The sequence below is a fragment of the Anneissia japonica genome, unplaced genomic scaffold (assembly GCF_011630105.1).
Source record: "Anneissia japonica isolate Jap-2015-1 unplaced genomic scaffold, ASM1163010v1 scaffold2692_len624387_cov171, whole genome shotgun sequence".
Classification (NCBI taxonomy): Eukaryota; Metazoa; Echinodermata; class Crinoidea; order Comatulida; family Comatulidae; genus Anneissia; species Anneissia japonica.
Window position 1 is genome coordinate 553,985 of NW_022742695.1, and position 21,348 is coordinate 575,332.

At 33.9% G+C, this 21,348-nt stretch overlaps 1 protein-coding gene across 1 annotated transcript in view; it reads left to right on the plus strand.

Annotated features, from left to right (window-relative positions):
* LOC117119219 (tyrosine-protein kinase receptor Tie-2-like) overlaps positions 1 to 21,145 on the plus strand; it is a 23,501-nt gene extending 2,356 nt beyond the window's left edge. The window contains exons 2-12 of the mRNA XM_033264027.1: positions 2,828 to 3,136; positions 3,949 to 4,209; positions 4,886 to 5,020; positions 8,017 to 8,049; positions 8,280 to 8,435; positions 10,459 to 10,590; positions 18,105 to 18,257; positions 19,527 to 19,655; positions 20,432 to 20,689; positions 20,819 to 20,902; positions 21,129 to 21,145. Coding sequence (XP_033119918.1) covers positions 2,828 to 3,136; positions 3,949 to 4,209; positions 4,886 to 5,020; positions 8,017 to 8,049; positions 8,280 to 8,435; positions 10,459 to 10,590; positions 18,105 to 18,257; positions 19,527 to 19,655; positions 20,432 to 20,689; positions 20,819 to 20,902; positions 21,129 to 21,145 — 1,667 coding nt within the window. The remainder of the gene's footprint in view (positions 1 to 2,827; positions 3,137 to 3,948; positions 4,210 to 4,885; positions 5,021 to 8,016; positions 8,050 to 8,279; positions 8,436 to 10,458; positions 10,591 to 18,104; positions 18,258 to 19,526; positions 19,656 to 20,431; positions 20,690 to 20,818; positions 20,903 to 21,128) is intronic.
* The last annotated feature ends 203 nt before the right edge of the window (positions 21,146 to 21,348 follow it).

Sequence of the window (21,348 nt, forward strand, 5' to 3'; positions counted from 1 at the left end):
TCATTGTCCACCATTTAGAAATCAACATTTTCCCGGGGAGTACTCGAACCTCCCTTTCTCTGGGTTCATTGATTCATTATAATAATTTTCAAGAGGGGAACACCTTGAATTTTGAAGAACTTGAAAGTAATTAAGTTTTCCATTCTTAAAAACATTCAGATAATTTTTTCCCATTGTTAATACAGTAAATAGGCCTTATGTGTGTATACATACATAAAAAAAGATTGAGTAAGTTGCATACCGTACGTAGTTTTTCCATGAATCGATAAATCCCAAAAAGAAAGGTTGGGGTGGGGGGAGGTCCTGTGGTTCTTCCCCGGGAAAATTTTGATTCCTAGGTGGCGGAAAATGAGCTTTCCCGACTTCTGTGGTGTCTTTTAATGACTTTCAAATTCTTCAAAATTCAAGGTCCCCCCACCCCTTGAAAATGATTCAATTAATCAATGAACTCCAAAGATAATGGGGGTCCGGGTTCCCCCGGAAAAATTTTGATTTCTAGATGGCGGGAGATGAGCTTTTCGACTTCTAAAGTTCAACAAAATTCAAGGTTTTCCCCTCTTGAAAAAGGTCAGGTAAATTTTTCTCATTTTCCATTTTATGTGTGTATACATACGGTACATAAACAAATGAGTAGTTGCATGCGTATTCTTTTTTCCATGAATCGATAAATCCCAAAAAGAAAGGGTGGTCCGGGGGTTCTCCCCCGGGAAAATTTTGATTCCTATATGGCGGGAATTGAGCTTTCCCGACATTTGAAGTGTGTTTTAATGAATTTTATGTTTTTCAAAATTCTAATTTTCTAATAGCAACAAAAAACCGTATTGTGAATTATGAATAATTTTATTTTTCTCTAAGTAGCTACAGTATGAAGCCTATTATACACAATACGCTCACGAATTTTAGGTAAAGAAGGATGAATGGATGTAGGTCTATAGTACTGAAAATAGCTTTATGTCCATGACGTCTAGGCCTATGCCTACTGGCACCTATTCTTAATTTGAGTTAGATAAATGGAAATTCCTAGAGACAAATTTAACGGTATCCGATACCTGAATACCTAATACTACATGCCTGAATACCCAATAATATACACAATGCAGTAGCGAACACCCCCCTCCCACCCTTAAAAAAATACCCCAGTCTCCCCCCAAAATCACGGTCAAGTAGTTAAAAATCACCCCTCAACTGATCATCGAGCCCTCCACTTCCCCCATCAGCACCCTCCCCCAATTGAAGACTTCTAGATACGCCACTGAGCAATGTGATTTCATTCTTACCTTTTATGCTCCACTAAATTTTATAATGATCGATTCAATAGTTTTGCGAACCTTGCTAACAGTCAAACAAACACGCAGCACGAGAGACAGACACGCCGACACCCAACCCGACAGAACGACAGATAAAGACAGACAAAGTGACAGACAAACAGCGATCAATCTTAAAGCCTATATACAATATTGGTGTAGTTATTGTACACAGATGTGTATAAGAGACAGGTGTATTAGGTTCCCCGTCGGGGAGTGCTCCCCCCCCCCCGTCGGGGAGAAAAAGCACGTCAATTCGTCGGGGAGAAAAACAAATTATATGTATTTTCTACACATTTAGTAGACACCAAAATCGATTAAATAGGACTTCGAAACCCCTAAATTGTTAAAATGTTGGGGTACTTCGCCCCCTGGACCAGTTTTGAAACCTCCCCTTGTCGGGGACATCGGAGACCTCCCCCCACCCCTCCGTCAGGCAAATCCTGGCGCCACCCCTGAATGTACATAGTGTATTTGTTTTTTGTTTTTTATTTCATATATTCTTGAAGCAATCTTGAATGAGAAACCATCCGAAGAACTGGGAGACGGACTTAAATGATTTAGTGTGAGACTCCGCTACAGATAAGCTAGTGCCATCGTGACTTTGAATTCAAAATTCCACAATTAGTTTCCGCGTTTGAACACCTAAGCTATTTCTACTCGGATATTATTATCGGCATTTTGCCAGGACCATGGGCCAAAATCCAACAAGAGCAGAGCCCTTAAGGACCAGAACATGTAAAATCAATCAAAATGATTGATATTTAACTATATTACAGTCTTTTTATAAAACGTATCAATATTAGACCTACATTTTTTTGCAAGATTTCTAACATGTTGCTTTGAAAAAACCCTTGGTCCAGCCTCCACACAGGCAGACTGGAGTAGCTCAAGTAGGTCTGCTTAAGCTAGCCTAAAAATCGGGAGGGTAGAAGATGGCTAAAATCGGGAAAACTATAATGGTAGGTTTCGGAATCATTTTAAAATACGACTGGAAATTGTAAAATTGGGAAAATAAAAGGTCGATAAATATTTCAAATAATAATAATAATAATAATAATAATAATAATAATAATAATAATAATAATAATAATAATAATAATAATATTAATAATAATAATATTATTATTATTATTATTATTATTATTATTATTATTATTATTATTGTAGAATCGCGAAAATATAGGGCAGCGAAAATAAAGGGATTTACAACCTCAAACCAACAGATTTCAGACCAAGACCCTTCGGACCAAAAGGCCCTTCGGTCTAAAGAACCTTCAGTCGAATTCCCTGGCACTTTCCTCACAAAGTGTACAACAAAACAAATAATTTGTCGGAGATGAAAAAATATAATTATAAAACGTTTTATTAAATGTTGGCCTGAGGGGGAAAATCCATTTGTCAAGATGCCCTCTATGAACATAAATAAGCCTTCATACACAGACGGAAAAATACAATATAGTAACAAGAGATTGTTAAATTTGTTTCTCTTTTTACATTATGTTTTTGAACTTTTCTTACAGGTTGTGCTGCCAATCCATACTTAACGGTTCTTAATGTTGGGTCAGCTTTTTACAATAAAGGCGAGCTACAGTGCTACCCAACTGATAATAGCACAACAATATCCATGGGAAAGGTATTTAAAATATCTAATTCTGACTCGCTTGCTGAACCACATCTAGAAGTTCAGAGTGTATATACTCCTTTTGCCAAAAAAGTAGCTATACCTTATGATGGAAACTTCTTTGGAGTATATTACTGTGAAGGTGTACTTAATGGGGAAAAAACCACTGTGAAAACTACAGTTGTGGATCTAGATGGCGCTTCAAATTGTAAGTATCCCTGTGTTACTCTTAATCCCAAGGCAGTGGCTATTGTAACACCAGTCTCGCAAACGATTTCTAAATTCTGACTAACAATCGACCACATCTTCTACCACTGCCCTGACTTTAGATCACTCAAAAGAGAACTGGGACTCCAAGACCTAGATGATGAAGACACAATGACCTTGGCATGGCATCGAGTGACCATACTACCAGGGAACAGTAATTTAACTATTCCTTGGTACTACCCACCTAATGTTGATTCTCAAAGGATATTAAAGTAGAAGATTAATAATAATAATTTGTGAAAAGTTGGATTAAACTAGCAGTTATGATTGTGGTTGTCTGTTTTTTTTTTTTTTTTTTTTTTTTTTTTTTTTTTTGTTTCTGCTTAGAAAAAAAGATGTTTAACATAAAAAGGAGAAAACAAAAATATCCGACATTGTAACTGTGGAGGGGGTTGTTTGACAGTGTTAACTGCTTATAGTTTAGTCATGTGTTGCCATTATTGAGAGCACCATCTTTACCAAGTGTTAGTAAAGGTCTGAAATGTGTCTCCTTTATTTATATATTGGATTTTCTTTATAGAGGTATGAGCTGGTACAATCATAATTAGGTAAATATAAATTACAATATTCTTAAAATATTGTCTAAATTAATTATCTTAATAAAAATACAGATTACACGTTTCTGACTAAGTAGGTCATGGTTTTATTTTTTGTTAGGCCTAACAACAAAAACAACAATGATAATAATGAAAATGATAACATAATGATAAAATAATAATTATCTAAGAATTTATGAACCATTTTTTTGTCCAGCGGAGGTTATACCAACAAACGAAAGAACAAGTATCACCGCTTCTGTTGGAGAATCTGTTATAGTATCATTCGATGTGACAGCGTCCGGTAATCACATTTGGAGGAAAGATGGTGAACTGCTGGATAACTATGAGAACCATTATGATGAGTCGAGCTTAAGTTTTACCAGTGTAAAAGTTGATGATGGCGGCATGTATGAACTTCACATAGATGGACAAAGGGATGAATACAAACATTCCTTTATTGAACTGATTGTGAGAGGTTGGTTATTGCTTTTTTGGTACTTGAATAAAAGTTTGAAATATTTCTTTATTCTGCTGGAGAATATCAAATGGAGCACTAAAATAATAATGTTACACATTGTATAACATTATGGACACCCCCCACCCCCCGTACAAAGTAAATGAGAGCCAGGAAAAAAGATAATAGAAAAATGATAGAGAGAGAGAAAAAATTAAGGGGAGGCTACTCATCCACAAGTCCGGTAATATTATAGACCTCAAATGATCCCTAACCATATTTTTCTGTGGATCCGCCCCTATGACAACCTACACACATATAACATGGTATAAGCTCACTGCTGCAGAGCACTCAAAATACAGAACATTTTTGGAGTAAGTAATATTATGTTTTCCTAAGCTCATATTAAATGCATACTGTACAACTACAAAATGGCCAGTGCTGCTTATAGTAGTCTTGGATATACAAAAGGTATTTGGGATTCCATTGTTTAAAACCTTCAATAGTTAATGGCATCTGTTTACAGTGTAATTATCTTAACACATTTTAAATGAACACCATGTAGACTCTTTTTGTATTATTTTTTAATTCATAATAGTGTTAGATTTTTCTAACCTCACTATTTAGTTCGTATAAAATTAAACCTAAATGTATTTTATTATTATGTAAAAAAAATATGAGATTTTTTTTCATTCAGAATGTGCAGCTGGCCGCTGGGGTGCACCTGAATGTACAGGTATTTGTAATAATTGTTATAATGGTGGCGTATGCGATGACAAGTCAGGTAACTGTATTTGTGCACCAGGGTTTAAAGGAGAAAGCTGCGAAGATAGTAAGTCAAAACGAGTTGTTTTGGTTTTTCATATCTACATCAAGGTATCTTTTTAGAACTTGCATAATAATCATTTTCTGCTGTTATGATAGAAGAGAAAAATAAAAGAAAGAAAAGATAAAAAAAAAGTAAAAGAAAATAATGAAAAGATAAAGAAAGGAACGAAATCAATGAGAAAAAATGAAAAAGAGAAAAAGAAAGAAAAACGAATTAGAAAGGAAAAGAAAGAGAAATAAAAAGTAAGAAAAGCTAAAGAAAGATAAATATGAAAACAAAAGTTTAAAGGGAATAAAGGAAAAGAATGGCAAAAACTGAAAAGAAAAGAAGAAGGTAAATAAAGAGAAATTAAAGAATAAGAAGTTTGAAAAGAAAAGAAAAGACAAATAATGGGAAAAAAAATTGGAAATAATGGACCAAGAAAGGAAAATGTATAAGAAAGGAAAGGAAAAAAAGATATGGTAAAGAAAGAGATTACTGGAAAGTAAATGAAAAAGTAAACAGAAGGTAGTAATGAAAAGGAAGGAAAAGGGAAGAAAAGACATGAAAAATGGAAAAGTAAGGTAATAAGAACAAGAAGGCAAATACTTAAAATTATTTAATTAAATAAATAAATGTGATGACTATTCTTTATAAATAAACCAGTATTCATTTCCAGGACGTTTTCTTTCAGACTATCTAATACTGGTTTATTTATATAAAAAAAATAATCACATTATACTATTTCAAAAACCAGATGAAATTGTTTAATCATCAAGCTAACAATATTTACATAGTTGATATTCACTATTTTTTTTAAATTAGGTAAATTGTTAAATAATTTATCTCACTCCCTTCTGTATAGCACATAGAGGTATTTAAATTATGAGCTTATAAATTCACAATTATTATTATTATTATCGTTATTATTATTATTATTATTATTATTATTATTATTATTATTATTATTATTATTGTTATTATTATTATTATTATTATTGTTATTATTTATTATTGTTATTGTTATTATTATTATTAATATTATTGGCTTTTCCTTGCAGTACTCGTTTTTGTTGAGATTTTTTCCCCTTTTTTCTTGCATATATTTTCCCTATCTTTTTGCACTGTTTTTTCTGGTCATTACTTTGGTCACTTCCCATGCTTAGAATTTGTCTGTGCTTCGCCGAAGCATAGGCCATATTATATCAAGGATGTGCCTCCTAATATTTAGTGCCAATCTATGGTGGGATGTGCGTGTGAGGACTAACGAAAGTGATTTAAGGTCAAAGTCTATACACCGGATATTTCAAAAACTGGTCAGTTGATGTGAATGAAACTTACGAGAAAGTTTTATGTGTTAGTATCGATCCAGTGAAGGATGTAAAGTTGAGGGTCTTTTCAATTTTTGATGACCCAGACCTAAATATTTCTTTTTAAAATATGGGTCTAAATGAAACATTCTGCAATACATTGTAAAGGTCTAAAAAAAATGATTAAATTTTTGTGACGATCCGCAGTATGGTGTGGATCGATCTGAGGACCATTTAAAGGAAAACGCCCCAGACCACACACCCCAGACCACATATTTTGAAATATTTGAATGAAACCTTCGAAAAAAGTTTAACCAAGTTACAAGGGGCCTGTTTCTGCTGCCAAAAAAATACCATAATTATATATACGGTATTTTTAAAATACGGTATTTTTTTGCGCAGCTGAAATAAAATTATACCGTATTTTATATACCGTATTTTTTATTTTTGTGAAATTTACATTGCAACAGATACCGTATTTTTCATACCCCATTTCTGCTGCCTATGAAAATACCGTATTTTGTATGACCTCTGACATGAGGTCAAGAGCCGACAGAGCATGACACTGGTTGTGTTTTGTTTTTTCTGTCATCTTGTCAAAATAGATGAAACCAAAATTACAACGTTTTTTTTAAAAGAAACAATGTTTATTGAGAAGAAGAAAACTCACACAGGTCAATCCAAACTTCCGTCTCACGAAAGACATTTTGGGAAATAAAGAGGACCTTTTAAAGAAGACCACCCAAGAAATATTTTAGCAGAAACGGCACACTGGATTTCAGATACCGTATTTTACACGGTATACTTTATACAGTACCGTATTTTTAGGAAAAGCAGCAGAAACAGGCCCAAGGAAGAAATTATGTGCTGGCGACGTATCTATAAAAAGTTTTCAATGGGTGCAAATGAAACTTTCTATAATATTTTGTAAAGGTCCAGTAAAGAAATGATTGAATTTTTGTGATGATCCGGCGTATGGGTGTGAATATGAGGACTAATTTAAAGGAAAACGTCCCAGACTAGATATTTCAAAAACGGGTCAACTGATCCGAATGAAACTTTCGGGAAAGTTTAACCCAAGTTACAAGGAAGATAGGTCTAGGGGACGATCCAGGTTAGGGTGTAGATTTGAGGGTCATTGAAATTCCTCACATCCCATTTATAGATTGTTAAAAATGACACATTGCAGAATAGTTTTTAATGGTGAAATGAAGAAATGATCCGATTTTGGTGACGATCCGCAGTAGGGTGTGGATTGAGGACCATAACAATATTTTTTGTTGACAGTTGATTAAATAATGTAAACGCATTTTGCGTTTTCTAAAGCGCTTAAACCAGTTACAGCTAGGTTAAACTAAATACTACCCAGATATGCATGAACAATTTTGTTTTCAGTCATTGAATCGCTATGAACTGAAAATGCACTTTCCTATTCAAGGTCGTTGCCGTCATAGCTCAAGTCACACTAATAGCGTCACAGTGAGCTTACATCTAGATGTGTATAAGAGACAGCATCAAGCTAACAATATTTACATAGTTGATATTCACCATTTTTTTTAAATTAGGTAAATTGTTAAATAATTTATCTCACTCCCTTCTGTATAGCACATATAGGTATTTAAATTATGAGCTTATAAATTCACAATTATTATTATTATTATTATTATTGTTATTATTATTATTATTATTATTGTTATTATTATTATAAAGCAATCGGGAAAAGCCCTACGTTCTGTTGTTCATGTAAGTCTAGTTATTATTATTATTATTATTATTATTATTATTATTATTATTATTATTATTATTATTATTATTATTATTATTATTATTTTCATTATTATTATTATTATTATTATTATTATTATTATTATTATTTTCATTATTATTATTATTATTATTATTATTGAAATATTATCAATGAATAGAAATAAATATATTCACTGATAAGTCATTGATTTTTTTTTTCAATATAGCTTGTGGTGGTAATCGATTCGGACTTTACTGTGAAATTAGATGTACATTCAGACCTGAAGATCCTAAAGACTTTTGTAAACGCCACCATTATTGCTTGCCTAATCCTTATGGATGTACCTGTATAACAGGTTTTACTGGCCTTGATTGTTTAACAGGTAAGTCTACGTTTCATGTATGCCTACTGTTTATGTAGTTATCAGTAAGTGCATATGGTACAAAACCTTCAATATAAATGTCGTGAGTCAAAGTCTGATGTGGTGACACTGCTTGTGTCCCTGGTCAAAACATTATCAATCTTCGTCCAGAATTATAAATGGGTAAATGGTTAAAATTCGTTGGAATTAATCATTCTGTGTTGGTGTTGCGAAAAAAACTTACATTTGGCTGATTATAATTATGTAACAAATATCCTTGGTAGAAAAAGTATATTTTTGGAGGAAAAGAGGAAAGCACACATATAAATGTGCATATAATAGATATTAAAATATATTTTATTTTAAAGAAATTTTCTTATTGATTGTGGTTATATCAGTTATTGTGGGCCCTAAATATGAATTCACAAATTTAACTTTAATGTAAATATGTACTATTCCTTTTGTTAAAAAGCAACAAGAAAACTTGGATTAAGATCATGGGGACTCGTGAAGTGCATTTATACTTTAACAGCTTAACCATAGGCGCTAGTTCGAGCCGCTCTTCGCCCAAACTTGGCTTGGTAGAACCAAGTTTACTCAGAAAAGAACTTAAAACAGATGTCCAGTGAAACTCATCTGGCTCGGTACTTTAAAGAACACAATGCATTGTTCAGATAAGTAGGGATTTCCCTAGGCTATGGTTAATTTCAGACACTGTCGTTGTAGAATTATATGTGCACTTGAAGTTACTATAAGCACGCATTTATTAATATTATTATTATTATTATTATTATTATTATTACTGTATTATTATTATTATTATTATTATTATTATTATTATTAGCGACCAATCATTATTATTATTAGCGACCAATCATTATTATTATTAGCTCCGGTGAGAAACTTGGTTGATTGATTCGGCGGACGTGCCGGAATGTTTTACAGATAAACTAGAGGCTATTTCCAACAAACGTTCATTGCCCTTTCTTAAGTTGCACCCCAGTGTGCTCCAGACACTCAAAACAAATCAGGGGTTTCAGCTAGGACTGTACACTACTGCCACTACCACTATTATAGGCCTACACGTCGCATGGATGGCGCGGTCGGTTAACCGCGCCATCCATGCGATGGTTCTAAGAAACTAAAGAGTGTTCGCATCGCGTCTTGTATTCTATTGTTAATTTTTAAAGGCATTTTAATTTTGTACAAATGATTTAATCTAATTATTTAAAAAATTCTCTCTTATTATGATGAACTACAGAGAGTACTTGGTGGATTGATTAACTAATTAATAGATCTTTGCGAAGTGCCCCACCAATACCAAGGACTGTACATGCTACCGCTGTACTGCCATTACCATAATAGTACACGTCGTATAGATGGCGCAGTCGGTTAACTATGTGGCTATCTTATTAGCTCTTCCAATTTTTAGCTCCGATGAGGAGCTCTAGAAATAGCCGGCTGATTATACCATTTTTGTGCTGATTGCTTAACAGACCATTTTTGTATGGGGTCCCGTTAGCTATTTTTTTCCGTACGAAAGATTTACATGAAACTCCACTCGGGCCGTCTCAACTAAATCGACTCGAAAATCTCTCTTCTCTCTAGCCTTAATTTGGTATTACTGTACCTATCTACACTTTATAAAAGGGGGTACTAGCTTTTGTTGTTACACTACAGTTAGTTTACATGTACATCCCATAAATCCGTAATATTTCATAGGCCTACCGTAGGTGAACTTTAGACAGAGCAATAATAGTAAAACTCGAGCGTCACGACATTGCGAAGTGTCTGCTCTTGTTCCTCGTATCGAACTTGAGTCGAGTAATCCGAGATGGCTCGAGTGAAGTTTTACGCAAATGTTTTGTACATAAAAAAAAATCGCGTGCCGTTAGGGCTAATAATATTTACTGCCTCTATTATATTGTCCTCATCGGAGCTTTCGAGATTACGAGACCTTGTTAATATAAAAATGCACAATGTGTTCTTCCATTTCATTAATTCATTAAACCGTAGGTCATTTAATATTTCCTTCCAACATCAGGTTGTGACTCGGGCAAGTTTGGTGCGGGTTGTAGTCAGGATTGCCATTGTACGTCAGGAACTTGTAACCAGTATACTGGAGAGTGTACGTCAGGTACTTGTGCAACTGGATGGTCTGGAAGTAACTGTCAAGGTAGTGTTTTAAAAATAACAGTTGTTATTACTGGTAAAAGTATAATGTCATTCTAATAGTTTGTAATACTAGCCATTGTATGTATAGAATAATTTTATTCTTTTTTCTGTAAATCAATAAAAAAAAAATCCACCGATCATTTTTTTTTTAAATCTTTTCTTTCATCCATGAATGTACATATTGGAATTGTTAAAAATCTGGATTTATAAAGACGTTCAACTAAACATCATTATGGCAAAATAAAGATCATAGCTGAGCTCTCTGTGGGAGCACAGTAGCTTAAAAACCAAGAGGTATAAATAAAGATATAAATATTATTTGGGCTAAGATTAATTATAAAAATTAGGAAATGCAGCAACAACTTTGTATATCATGCTAGTGTAACGTGAATGAATAAATTACCATAAACCATGTACCGTATGTTGTAATATAATCAGTATGGATGTAGCGTTATCAAATAAATATTAGGAATTGATACATGATACATAAATGAAAGGCAGACTAATCTTAACTTTGGGTAATATTTTAATTAAAAACTCGATTGGAATTTAAATATTGCTGATATTGAAGCACTATAGTACAACTGGTATTAGTTTTGACAACCCACAATGTGAAAATATTATGTTATATAGATTAGTGATTCAAATCTTACCTCCTGAACATGGAAACAGGCTTTTTTGTAATTATACCTCATTTTTGTGATCATTTTCATAGAACCTAAGCACCTGTTTATTCACCGTATTCCCGTGTTTGTTTGTTTGTTTTGTTGTTTTTTTTGCTTTTTCAGTTTTTTGCAGTTTCGTTCATATTTTCCGTTAATAATAGTTAAAGAGCTAATAACTCTGTAAATGATTAATTATCAAGATACATAGAAATACTGTATACAAATAATAATTAATTTGGTCAATTAATATCTGTTCAAACTCCGATGGTAACTTCCGTTCTTTGGTTATGGTAAAAATATACATCAATTTCGCTGTAGTTATTACAGTCTCATTGCACATTTTGAAGGTCACACATGCATGCAAAGTATATGAAAATGTTGGCTTTGTACATGCAGCAGTCATAGTTGCTTTGTAATCACACTGGAATTGTTTGAAATTAGCTTATTTAGAATTCGCAGAGTGATGGGAAGAAGGTTTATTGATTTCCGTGCATCGGTCTTCACAATTCCTTTAAGAGCATGCTTAATCAAAGGTGATGATGTGTAGTCAAAGACGCCAATGATTTTGTGTGAAAATGAGATAGCGGGTAGGTATCACCGAATTGTGGTATTACATAGCTGCCCCACCATGACAAAAGGAAGTAACTGACAATTTTTCGAGTTTTTTTAGTCACTATCAAAGAACTAATAATTTGTACATATTGATATATTTGAGTATGTTCAATCCCACTAATTAACAAGTAATTAGCAACACAAAAAGGAAGTAAGAGACTAAAAATACAGTAAAAACCACCATAAAAGGAAGCAGGGGACAAAATCAACATGCTCCATATTCCTTAATTACTCAAAGCAATGCAAACATCATTGCTTCCTTTTGTCATGGTGGGGCAGTTAGGCCGCGGATGAAAGATGTGTTGTAAAAAGCCACAAGGACAATGCCGTGGCTGGGAGGTGTGTTTGTAAATCCGTATTTCTCACAAAGAGTGCAAATTCCTGAAAGAATCTTTGGTATACTTGTGTCTGTCCCGTTTTAGATGATCCATGGAGCAACAGCTGCAACTGATGACGAAGTTTTCCGGCAAGAGATGCGTTGGAATGCTTGATGGAAGCGGCGACATTCCACATGTCTGTAGTAATTCTGGGGTTTCCTGTTGGCAAGATATTTTGTCACATAAAATATTACGTACCCATGTAATGTGTTTTGCATGGAGTTAGATATTAAACTGTACAAGTTAGAACAATGCACGCAAAATGTGCATAGCATGGTGGTTTTTAGACGTTTGTTTGTTAATGACCGTCGTTACTATTGGTATTGCTCTAAAATGGAATAGGGTTAGGGTTAAACACCCCTGTACAAAAAATGGAATAGGGTTGAGTAAAGCACTGTTCTAACAATGAAATAGGGTTTAAACACCATGCTCTAAAATGGAATAATGGATTAAACACCCCTGCTCTAAAAATGGAATAGAGTTGGGTAAATTAAGCACTGTTCTAACAATGAAATATGGTTAGGGTTAAAAACCCTCACTAAAAGTAGAATACGGTTGGGGTTGAGTACTGAAATAGGGTTAAACACCATGCTCTAAAATGGAAAAAAAATTAGGGGTAAACATCCCTGTATTAAAAATGGAATAATAGTTTAAACACCCCTGCTCTAAAAATGGAATAGGTTAGGGTTAAACACCCCTGTACTAAAAATGGAATAGAGTTAGGGTTAAAAACCCCTGAACTAAAAATGGAATAATGGATTAAACACCCCTGCTCTAAAAATGGAATGATCGTTTAAACACCGGCCCCCCTGCTTATAAATGGAATACTCCCGCTCCTCATTTTATGCAAATTGATTGTCACGTGAAACAGGGTTCTGATTGTTCGAGAGCCTCCCAAATAAGGACAAATTTCCCTGGTTAGACGTACACTACTCACGAAGTGCAAGTTTTTTTTTTTTTTTTTTTTTTTTTTTTTTTTTTTTTTTTAATCTTTAAAATGGAGAAGAAAAGGAAAGTATATTCAGATCTAATTCTCAGAGTATAATTTCCGGCCATCTAGAGGTTCCATAATAATAATTTTTTTGGACCTCAGTCTGAGGTGGTTTATTTTCTCCCCTGGCCATTCGAATCCACCGCTATAAAATAAAATGGGTGTGGTCAACATAGACATAGCCTGCTCGCTGGACTTCTTCTATCAAAATAGGGGATGCATTCATTGAGCCTTCGCTGTCCTGTAGAAATCTTGGAGTTGTTATGGACTATTCCCTTAGTATGTCTAATCAGGTACACAACATCTGTAAAGCCGGGCTTCATTCAATTCGTAGAATTTGGAGTATCCGGAAGTACCTTGATCCTAGATCAACTGAGATTCTCGTTCATGCTTTTGTAACATCAAGGATGGATTGTTGTAACTCATTGCTTTATGGATTGCCAGCTAAGGATATTTCAAAACTTCAGCGAGTTTGTCACTTTAAGCCCAATTAGGGATCATATCACTCCTGTGTTAAGGCACCTTCATTGGCTTCCTGTAACACAGAGAATTACTTACAAGATTTTATTATTTGTTTTCAAAGCACTTCATGTGTAACAATACACACGATCGAGGAGTACTCCCGACAGAGGAGAGCTGTGAGCTGTATGAATGATGTATTTTTCCTTATAGAGGAGAGCTGGGGAGATAATTAAAGTGCAAACACGATTATGAAATGTAGGAACGAATGCTTCTCCCGATAAAGGAAAAGTAAGTTGTAGGGATAGAAGCGGGCATTAGTGGTTGAAATAAAGTAAGCACAAAGGTGAAATGTATTGAAGAAATGTTTCCATGGGAACATATGTACAATCTCGGAACAAAAAAAAAATATACGTGGGCGCGCACTTTGTGTGTATAGTAACGTAACGTAACGTATTTTTATTTATTTATTTATTTATTTTCAATTTTCCAAGGGGCTGTAATAAACCTAATAAAGCATTTAAATTATAAAAATGAGTTTCTAAAAACTAAAGTTATGTGAATCCCTTATCGAAAAAACTCATTATAATGCTGATCCAACATAATGTCCACTAATTATAATGAACATTTTCATATCTGGGGTTGGCATTGATCTAATGCCATTAATTAACTAATAATGAATCATTAATTAATTACACGTAGAGCGTCGAAAAGAGCTTTTCGGAGAGACTTTATATAATTATTTCGTCCTAATACAAGTGTTGTGGTGTATCCCATCTTTTGGCCATTCAATTTTGCCAGAATCCTTCGTGAGCGTGATAGGTCAAACAATTGCAATAATCTTTAATGATCTGAATAAATGTGTGCACTTTTGTAATTAAATTAAACAATTGATCTGCTGCTGGTAAAGATTGTGAATTGCCTAAATCATTGTAAACCTACCACCGAAATCTAAAATTATATGATCGGGCTTGATCTCAATGGGAAAGCCGACCTATTAGTAACCCTGAAGTGCCTTGAAGGCGTATTTCCCTAAAATAGTGGTAAATGTTATGTTCTTGGGGAAGTGGCGGCGTCAGCGGGGTGGCAGGGGGCTTAAGCCCCCTACCGGACATGTCAAGCCCCCCCCCCTCCGGACAGAGCTCGTCGGGCAGTCAGACCATAAAACATATAAAAATAGGACCACACCTAGCCAACACATGTCTGTCACAGTCTGAGAGTGCCATTTCCGGCCATCAAGAAGGTTGATAATCTTTAAAAAAAAAATCTCATTTGGGAAGGGGTACCCCCTCTCAACCCCTTCCTCCAGCTCGAGCCTACGAGCCCCAGTCCCCCTGTCGGACAACTTACCCCTCCCCTCCCCCCCCCAGAAAATATATCCTAGAGCCGCCACTGTCTTGGGGTACTACGTCTGGGCGTAGGCCTAACTGATTCGAGAAACAGTCGTTGTTATAGGCCATGTGATCTCAGCCAAACCTAAAAAAAAACTATGTCCTAATAATTATAAAAATTTCAAGATAAGGTAACTATATGTTATGGCAGTTTAAAAAAACGCAAAATAATGAATGGTAACCGTTAATGGAGGTGATATTGTGATAGTTGGTAAAGAATACCTTCGAGTAAGTTGTTGCCTCGATTATGGGACCAAGCCAAAAATGATGAAAGGATGTATCGTCGCCACTTCCGAACATGGGACACTCCAATCATAATTTGGTTTTACTTAGCCCTAGGTACCGTCGACTTATAAAAACATGCGAGCCAACAATTATTAAAGTTCGCAAGTGGTCACCCGAAGCTGAAGAAGCCCTAATAACAGAGTTTGAAACAACCGATTGGAATATTTTTACTGATGAAGAAGATTTGAATGGTATCACAAACGCAGTGAGCGCCTACATAAACTTTTGTATTGAGGAATGCGTGCCAGCAGTAAAAACAGTTAAAATTTATCCTAATAACAAACCTTGGATAACAAAAGCCGTCAAATTACTTTTGTGTGAGAAACGGCAAGCATTTAAGTTGGGTGATACCAATCGTATGAAAAGACTGACAAGTGAGATTAAATCTGAAATTAAGAAACAGAAGAATATATTTAGGAAAAAAGTCGAACGAAACTTTAAGTCAAACAATATGAAAAAAGTCTGGCATGGTATGAAACTTATGAGTGGCTACACAAATGGTGGTAATATACCTACCCCAATTCCGAATGTAACAGTGCAATATGTAAATGAGCTAAATGAATTTCATAATCGTTTTAATGGTTATGATTTTAAGGAAGAGGAGAGGTCCTTGTTTAAGTCGTGTCGGGTCACTGAAGAGGACCCTAAATTCATTGTTAGTATTTCTGATGTTCATAATGAATTCATGAAACTCAATCCATCGGAGTCTGCTGGTCCAGACAAGATCCCACCACGAGTACTTAAGGTCTGCTCTCCTCATCTTGATGGTATTTTTACTTATATCTTTTTCTCTTATCATACATTCCCTGATCTCTGGAAACTTTCATGCATAATACCGGTTACTTGTATGAATGATCTAAGGCCCGTTGCGCTTACCTCTGTTGTTATGAAAACTTTGGAACGTATTATCTTACTAATTATGGAACCCTATGTGGAAAAGGTTTTAGATCCATTGCTATTCGCTTATCGATCATCACGTAGTACCAGCGATATACTCCATAAATTACACAGTCTATAATACTCACATCTTGATAATACAAATAAAGGCCATTCTGCACGTATCATGTATTTTAACTTTCAGTCGGCATTCAATATTATACAGCAACATGTTCTTGCGAGAAAAATGCTGGATATGTCGTTCCCCCGTCCAATTGTACGTTTAATTTTAAATTTTATTTGTGATAGGAAACAATTTGTGAAAATAAATGAAGTTGAATCCGAAATTCTTACCTCTGATACGGGTGTCCCCCAGAGTACAGTTAAAGCGCCTAAGTTATATTCATTGTATACTGCTGACTATAGATCATCTAGTGAGCTTTGCCCAGTTGTAAAATTCGCTGATGATACCAGCACAATCGGCCTCATTATCTCAGATAACGACACACATTATCGTAACGAAATAAAAAGATTTGTTGAATTTTGCGACAATAATTACCTACAAATTAATACTACAAAAACAAAGGAGATGATTATTGACTTTGAACCAAACATAAATTTCAATTTCAACCAATAATCATAAAGGGAGAAGAAATAGAAATAGTTGATAATTATAAATATCTGGGCATTGTTTTTAATAATCGATTGAGTTGGAGTGACCATATTGACTTCCTGTGTAAAAAAATAAATCCTAGAATGTATTGTTTGAGAACGCTATTTAAATTTAATTCCAGTGAACCTATGTTGCTTTCTTTTTATATATAGATCTGTTGTTTGTAGTGTTTGGACATATTGCCTTGCTTGCTGGGCTGGAAATGCTGCCGGAGTGGATAAAGGACGTATTGACATTTTCATCCGTCAGGCTTGTAAAATGATTGGTCTACAGTTGCCCTCCATTAGTGAGGTGTATCTAGAACATCTTCAGAAAACCTTCTATCGTATTGAGTTAGATACCTCTCATCCACTCCATCATGCTATTATTAAACAACTTAATCCAAGTGGTAGAATGAGGCTACTCAGAGCAAAAACAAACCGTTATGCGAAGTCATTTATCCCCTCCGGCATCACCCAGTTCAACAAGAAGTTTAGAAGATAATTCATTATCAATATAATAATATTAATAATAATTTTAACTGTATTAATTATGATAATGATAATAATAATAATAATAGTAATAATAATAATAATAGTAATAAGATTAATAAAAATAATCATAATTGAACAGTAATTCAATTATTTTATCGATGGTAGTCATTGTATTTTACTTGTAGTGACTGTTTTGTATGGTTTTTTTTTTAATATTTGTTTTACATTTTATAATATAATATGTGATGACGAGCAGAAGAACTTCCCTTGTGGAACAATAAAGTTATCTTATCTTATCTTGCTTCCTAAGCAAAAAAGTGATTGCCTGTCCTCAATCGTTGTATTTCTTCATAATAAACTGGAGTGAGTATTTAAAAACAAGAAAATCACCCAATAACGACTGTTAATTTATTGCTAATAAATGTAAGTTAATAATACAATATATTTTAAATGTCAGTACATTGCAGTTTTCAGTAGTCCTTTCAATTTGCAGCAAGGATGTGGATGCCATTTTTTAAAAACGAAGCGGGTTTTTTTTATGAATGCAGTATGTTTTATATACTACAATTGTTTTTTAAACATTTTATTACAGACCTTGTATTCTATTAGTCTTAAGTTAATAACAATATATCTATGTTTTGCTATTTTTTCATCTCAACGATTTTCTTTTTTGATTTTTTTTTTTTTAATTTCTTAATTTGTTCTTTTTGCAGTTCCAAGCACTTGTCCTGTTGGCTATTTTAACACACCTTGTACATCAATCTGCCATTGCCGTGATAATGTTGAATGTGATAGGAATACTGGTGTATGTAGTAATGGACTGTGTGCAAAAGGTTACCATACATATGATAATTTATTTTGTGAAGGTAAGTACAGAGAATGTATAAGAAACAGTTTAAAGCACTGTTTCTTCATAAAACAGTAGATCCAAATATTTGACTTAATGTACCTGGAACGCCCTCTGACGAGAATGTACGAAGCAATCGAAAACCAATACTGAACGTTTATATCTGTCTCTTATACACATCTAGATGTGTATAAGAGACAGGAAGAATATATTTAGCACCATATCTGTCTCTTATACACATCTAGATGTGTATAAGAGACAGGTTTAATACTGAAGTTTTCCTATTAAAGTTACGTAGCCAAACATTTCAATCATTATTAAGGTTATTAAAATTTGTTAGACCTCACTTTATTGACGTGATAATTTAGATTGACACAGTGTGTGACTCATGATACTACCGTACGTCACGTTGTTCGCTTGTGTTCCCGTATGCAGTCCTGATTTGCACAACACATCAAATGAATAATTTAGCGTACGTTATATTTTGAATTTCTGTCACAAATTGTACGCCTAATTGTAAAGTGTGACAATACGTGGTCTATAAAATAATCATGGCTGACGCAACGCACGACCGTAAAATCTGCCTAGCCATACAACACATATTAGACTTCAATGTTCCGCACCCACATTCAGAACGACATGAGCGGACGCTCAACAACCAACTATCCCATCTTTTCCAACTCTCACCAATTTGCCATGCCATTTTTGCATTGCCTTGGCACACACTAGTTTTTGCAGACTGTATATTGTTTGGATTTATAATATTATATAAATTATTACGTAGAAATAACAGGAGTAGGCTATGTGCATTTTCAGGACGTGGAAATTTGTGAGAAAAATTGGTGCATTGTTAATTAAATTCTCCGAAAGTAAATTTGCAGAGGCAAAAATGTTTACAGCTACAATAAGTATTCAAAGGAAAATAACATTTTTTTTATTCTCCGAAAAGTCAATAGTTGTACATTTCAAAGAAAAAAATTAGCATTCCTATCCTTACAAATACTACTTAGTTTTGTTATATTTAAAATATCTTTACCTGTTGTGTGTACATTATAAACCCTATTTAATTTTTACAGGGGTCGTCTATTTTTTTCGTGAATATTTTTCTGGATAAACTTATTAGAGTATATTTCCATTTTTCCTAATTGAGCACTCACAATGAAAAGAAACTGCCCGTCCCTACTGATTTTAGTAAACTCTGTTTTGCCAGAGACAATTAAGTTATTCTAATTAATGGTCCTACTTCTCAATATGTACAAAAAGTTTTATCATTTTTTATTTTTAATAGCCTGCCAATCTGAGAGCTATGGTTACTACTGTGCTTCTACTTGCAATTGTAATTCTACCTCATGTCACTATGTAACTGGATGTAATGGCGGTTGCCACGATAATTGGTTGTTAAACTCCTGCACTACAGGTAAAGAAAATCCACATTAATGATTTGTTTAAAACAATGTTCATTTCGAAAGTCATGGTAATAAATAGTAAACCAGATAAATCTCTAATTTACCTAAACGTTCAGTACCGTACTAGTTATGAACTGAACATGGATAGGGGCATTCTTCTAGACAATAACATATAATGTGCTCAGTCGACTATCACCTACATTTATCTCATTATTATCATGTCTATGTTATACTTTAATATTTTATTATTATTAGCTTTATGAATGTTGGCAAAACAGTTAGCAGCCACTGAGTGTGCCCTGAACTTCAATTTTATCCCCAGTCTTCTTGCGTTTTAACACGAGTGTTAAAATGTAAATTTAATAGCGCACGTTTTCTGAATGAGACATTTAAGTCGTTGGTCTCGTGTGCAATGTGACCCAAGATCCAAGCAAGAAATTTGCCTTTCAAATCTTCTAAAAAACCAGAAATTTTCTCACCACTAAAACAGCTTAACTCCACAAGTATTATACTGGACGATGTGTGGAGAACAATAGCTTGATAATGAACATGTATCCCAGTATAAATGACAATTAAATGATTTAATTCATTTTAATATCTTGGGTACATATCCTGTCAAAACTGTTTAATTTCTTTAAGCCTCATAATTAGACTTAGTTTACTGAACCAAACAAGTTTTAAATAATATTAATTATTTTAAAAAATTCAGTCTTACAAGGGGCAATATATTTTCATCATAATTTATATGTTTTTGTATATATTTTATTCCTGCTTCTTGCTATTGTAGGAATCTCTGCTTCTTCTAACACAAAAGTTAATCCAGGTCAGATTTCTACATTCCAATGTGACATTCAAGGTAATGTGACTGGTGTTACCATCCAGTTCCTTATTGGTAGTCAACCTGCTGCAGAAACTGCACGCACACAAGCAAATGGGGTTACCAGGGTTACATTTACCGGTGAAGCAAATCCTACTGTTACATATATCTGCAGACTTGCTAGGGATCCATATACAGCATATGCAGATCATTCACTTAATCTCTTTGGTAAGTCTTTTTTTTTTTTTGCATTATCTTGTATTATTATGTAATTAATGTTAAATATCAGTGGTTTGTCGTGATTGTAACGAATGGATTATTAATCATTTTGAATTTATTGTACGTTTTTTCAACTAGCATTACCAACGTATACTGGACAACCAAGCTCACTGACGGTTACTGGATCATCAGTGGAATTGAGATGGAGGAACTGGAGTACCAGTAGCTGTCTCTTATACACATCTAGATGTGTATAAGAGACAGCTGTTAACGTATTGCTAATAGATGTATATTAATAATACAATATATTTTAAATATCACTGCATTGCAGTTTTCAGTAGTCCTTTCAATTTACAGCAAGGATGGGGATGCCATTTCTTTTAAAAACAAAGGGTTTTTTTTAATGAATTTTATATACTATAATTGTTTTTTAAACATTTTATTACAGACCTTGTATTCTATTAGTCTTAAGTTAATAACAATATATCTATGTTTTGCTATTTTTTCATCTCAACGATTTTCTTTTTTGATTTTTTTTTTTTTTAATTTCTTAATTTGTTCTTTTTGCAGTTCCAAGCACTTGTCCTGTTGGCTATTTTAACACACCTTGTACATCAATCTGCCATTGCCGTGATAATGTTGAATGTGATAGGAATACTGGTGTATGT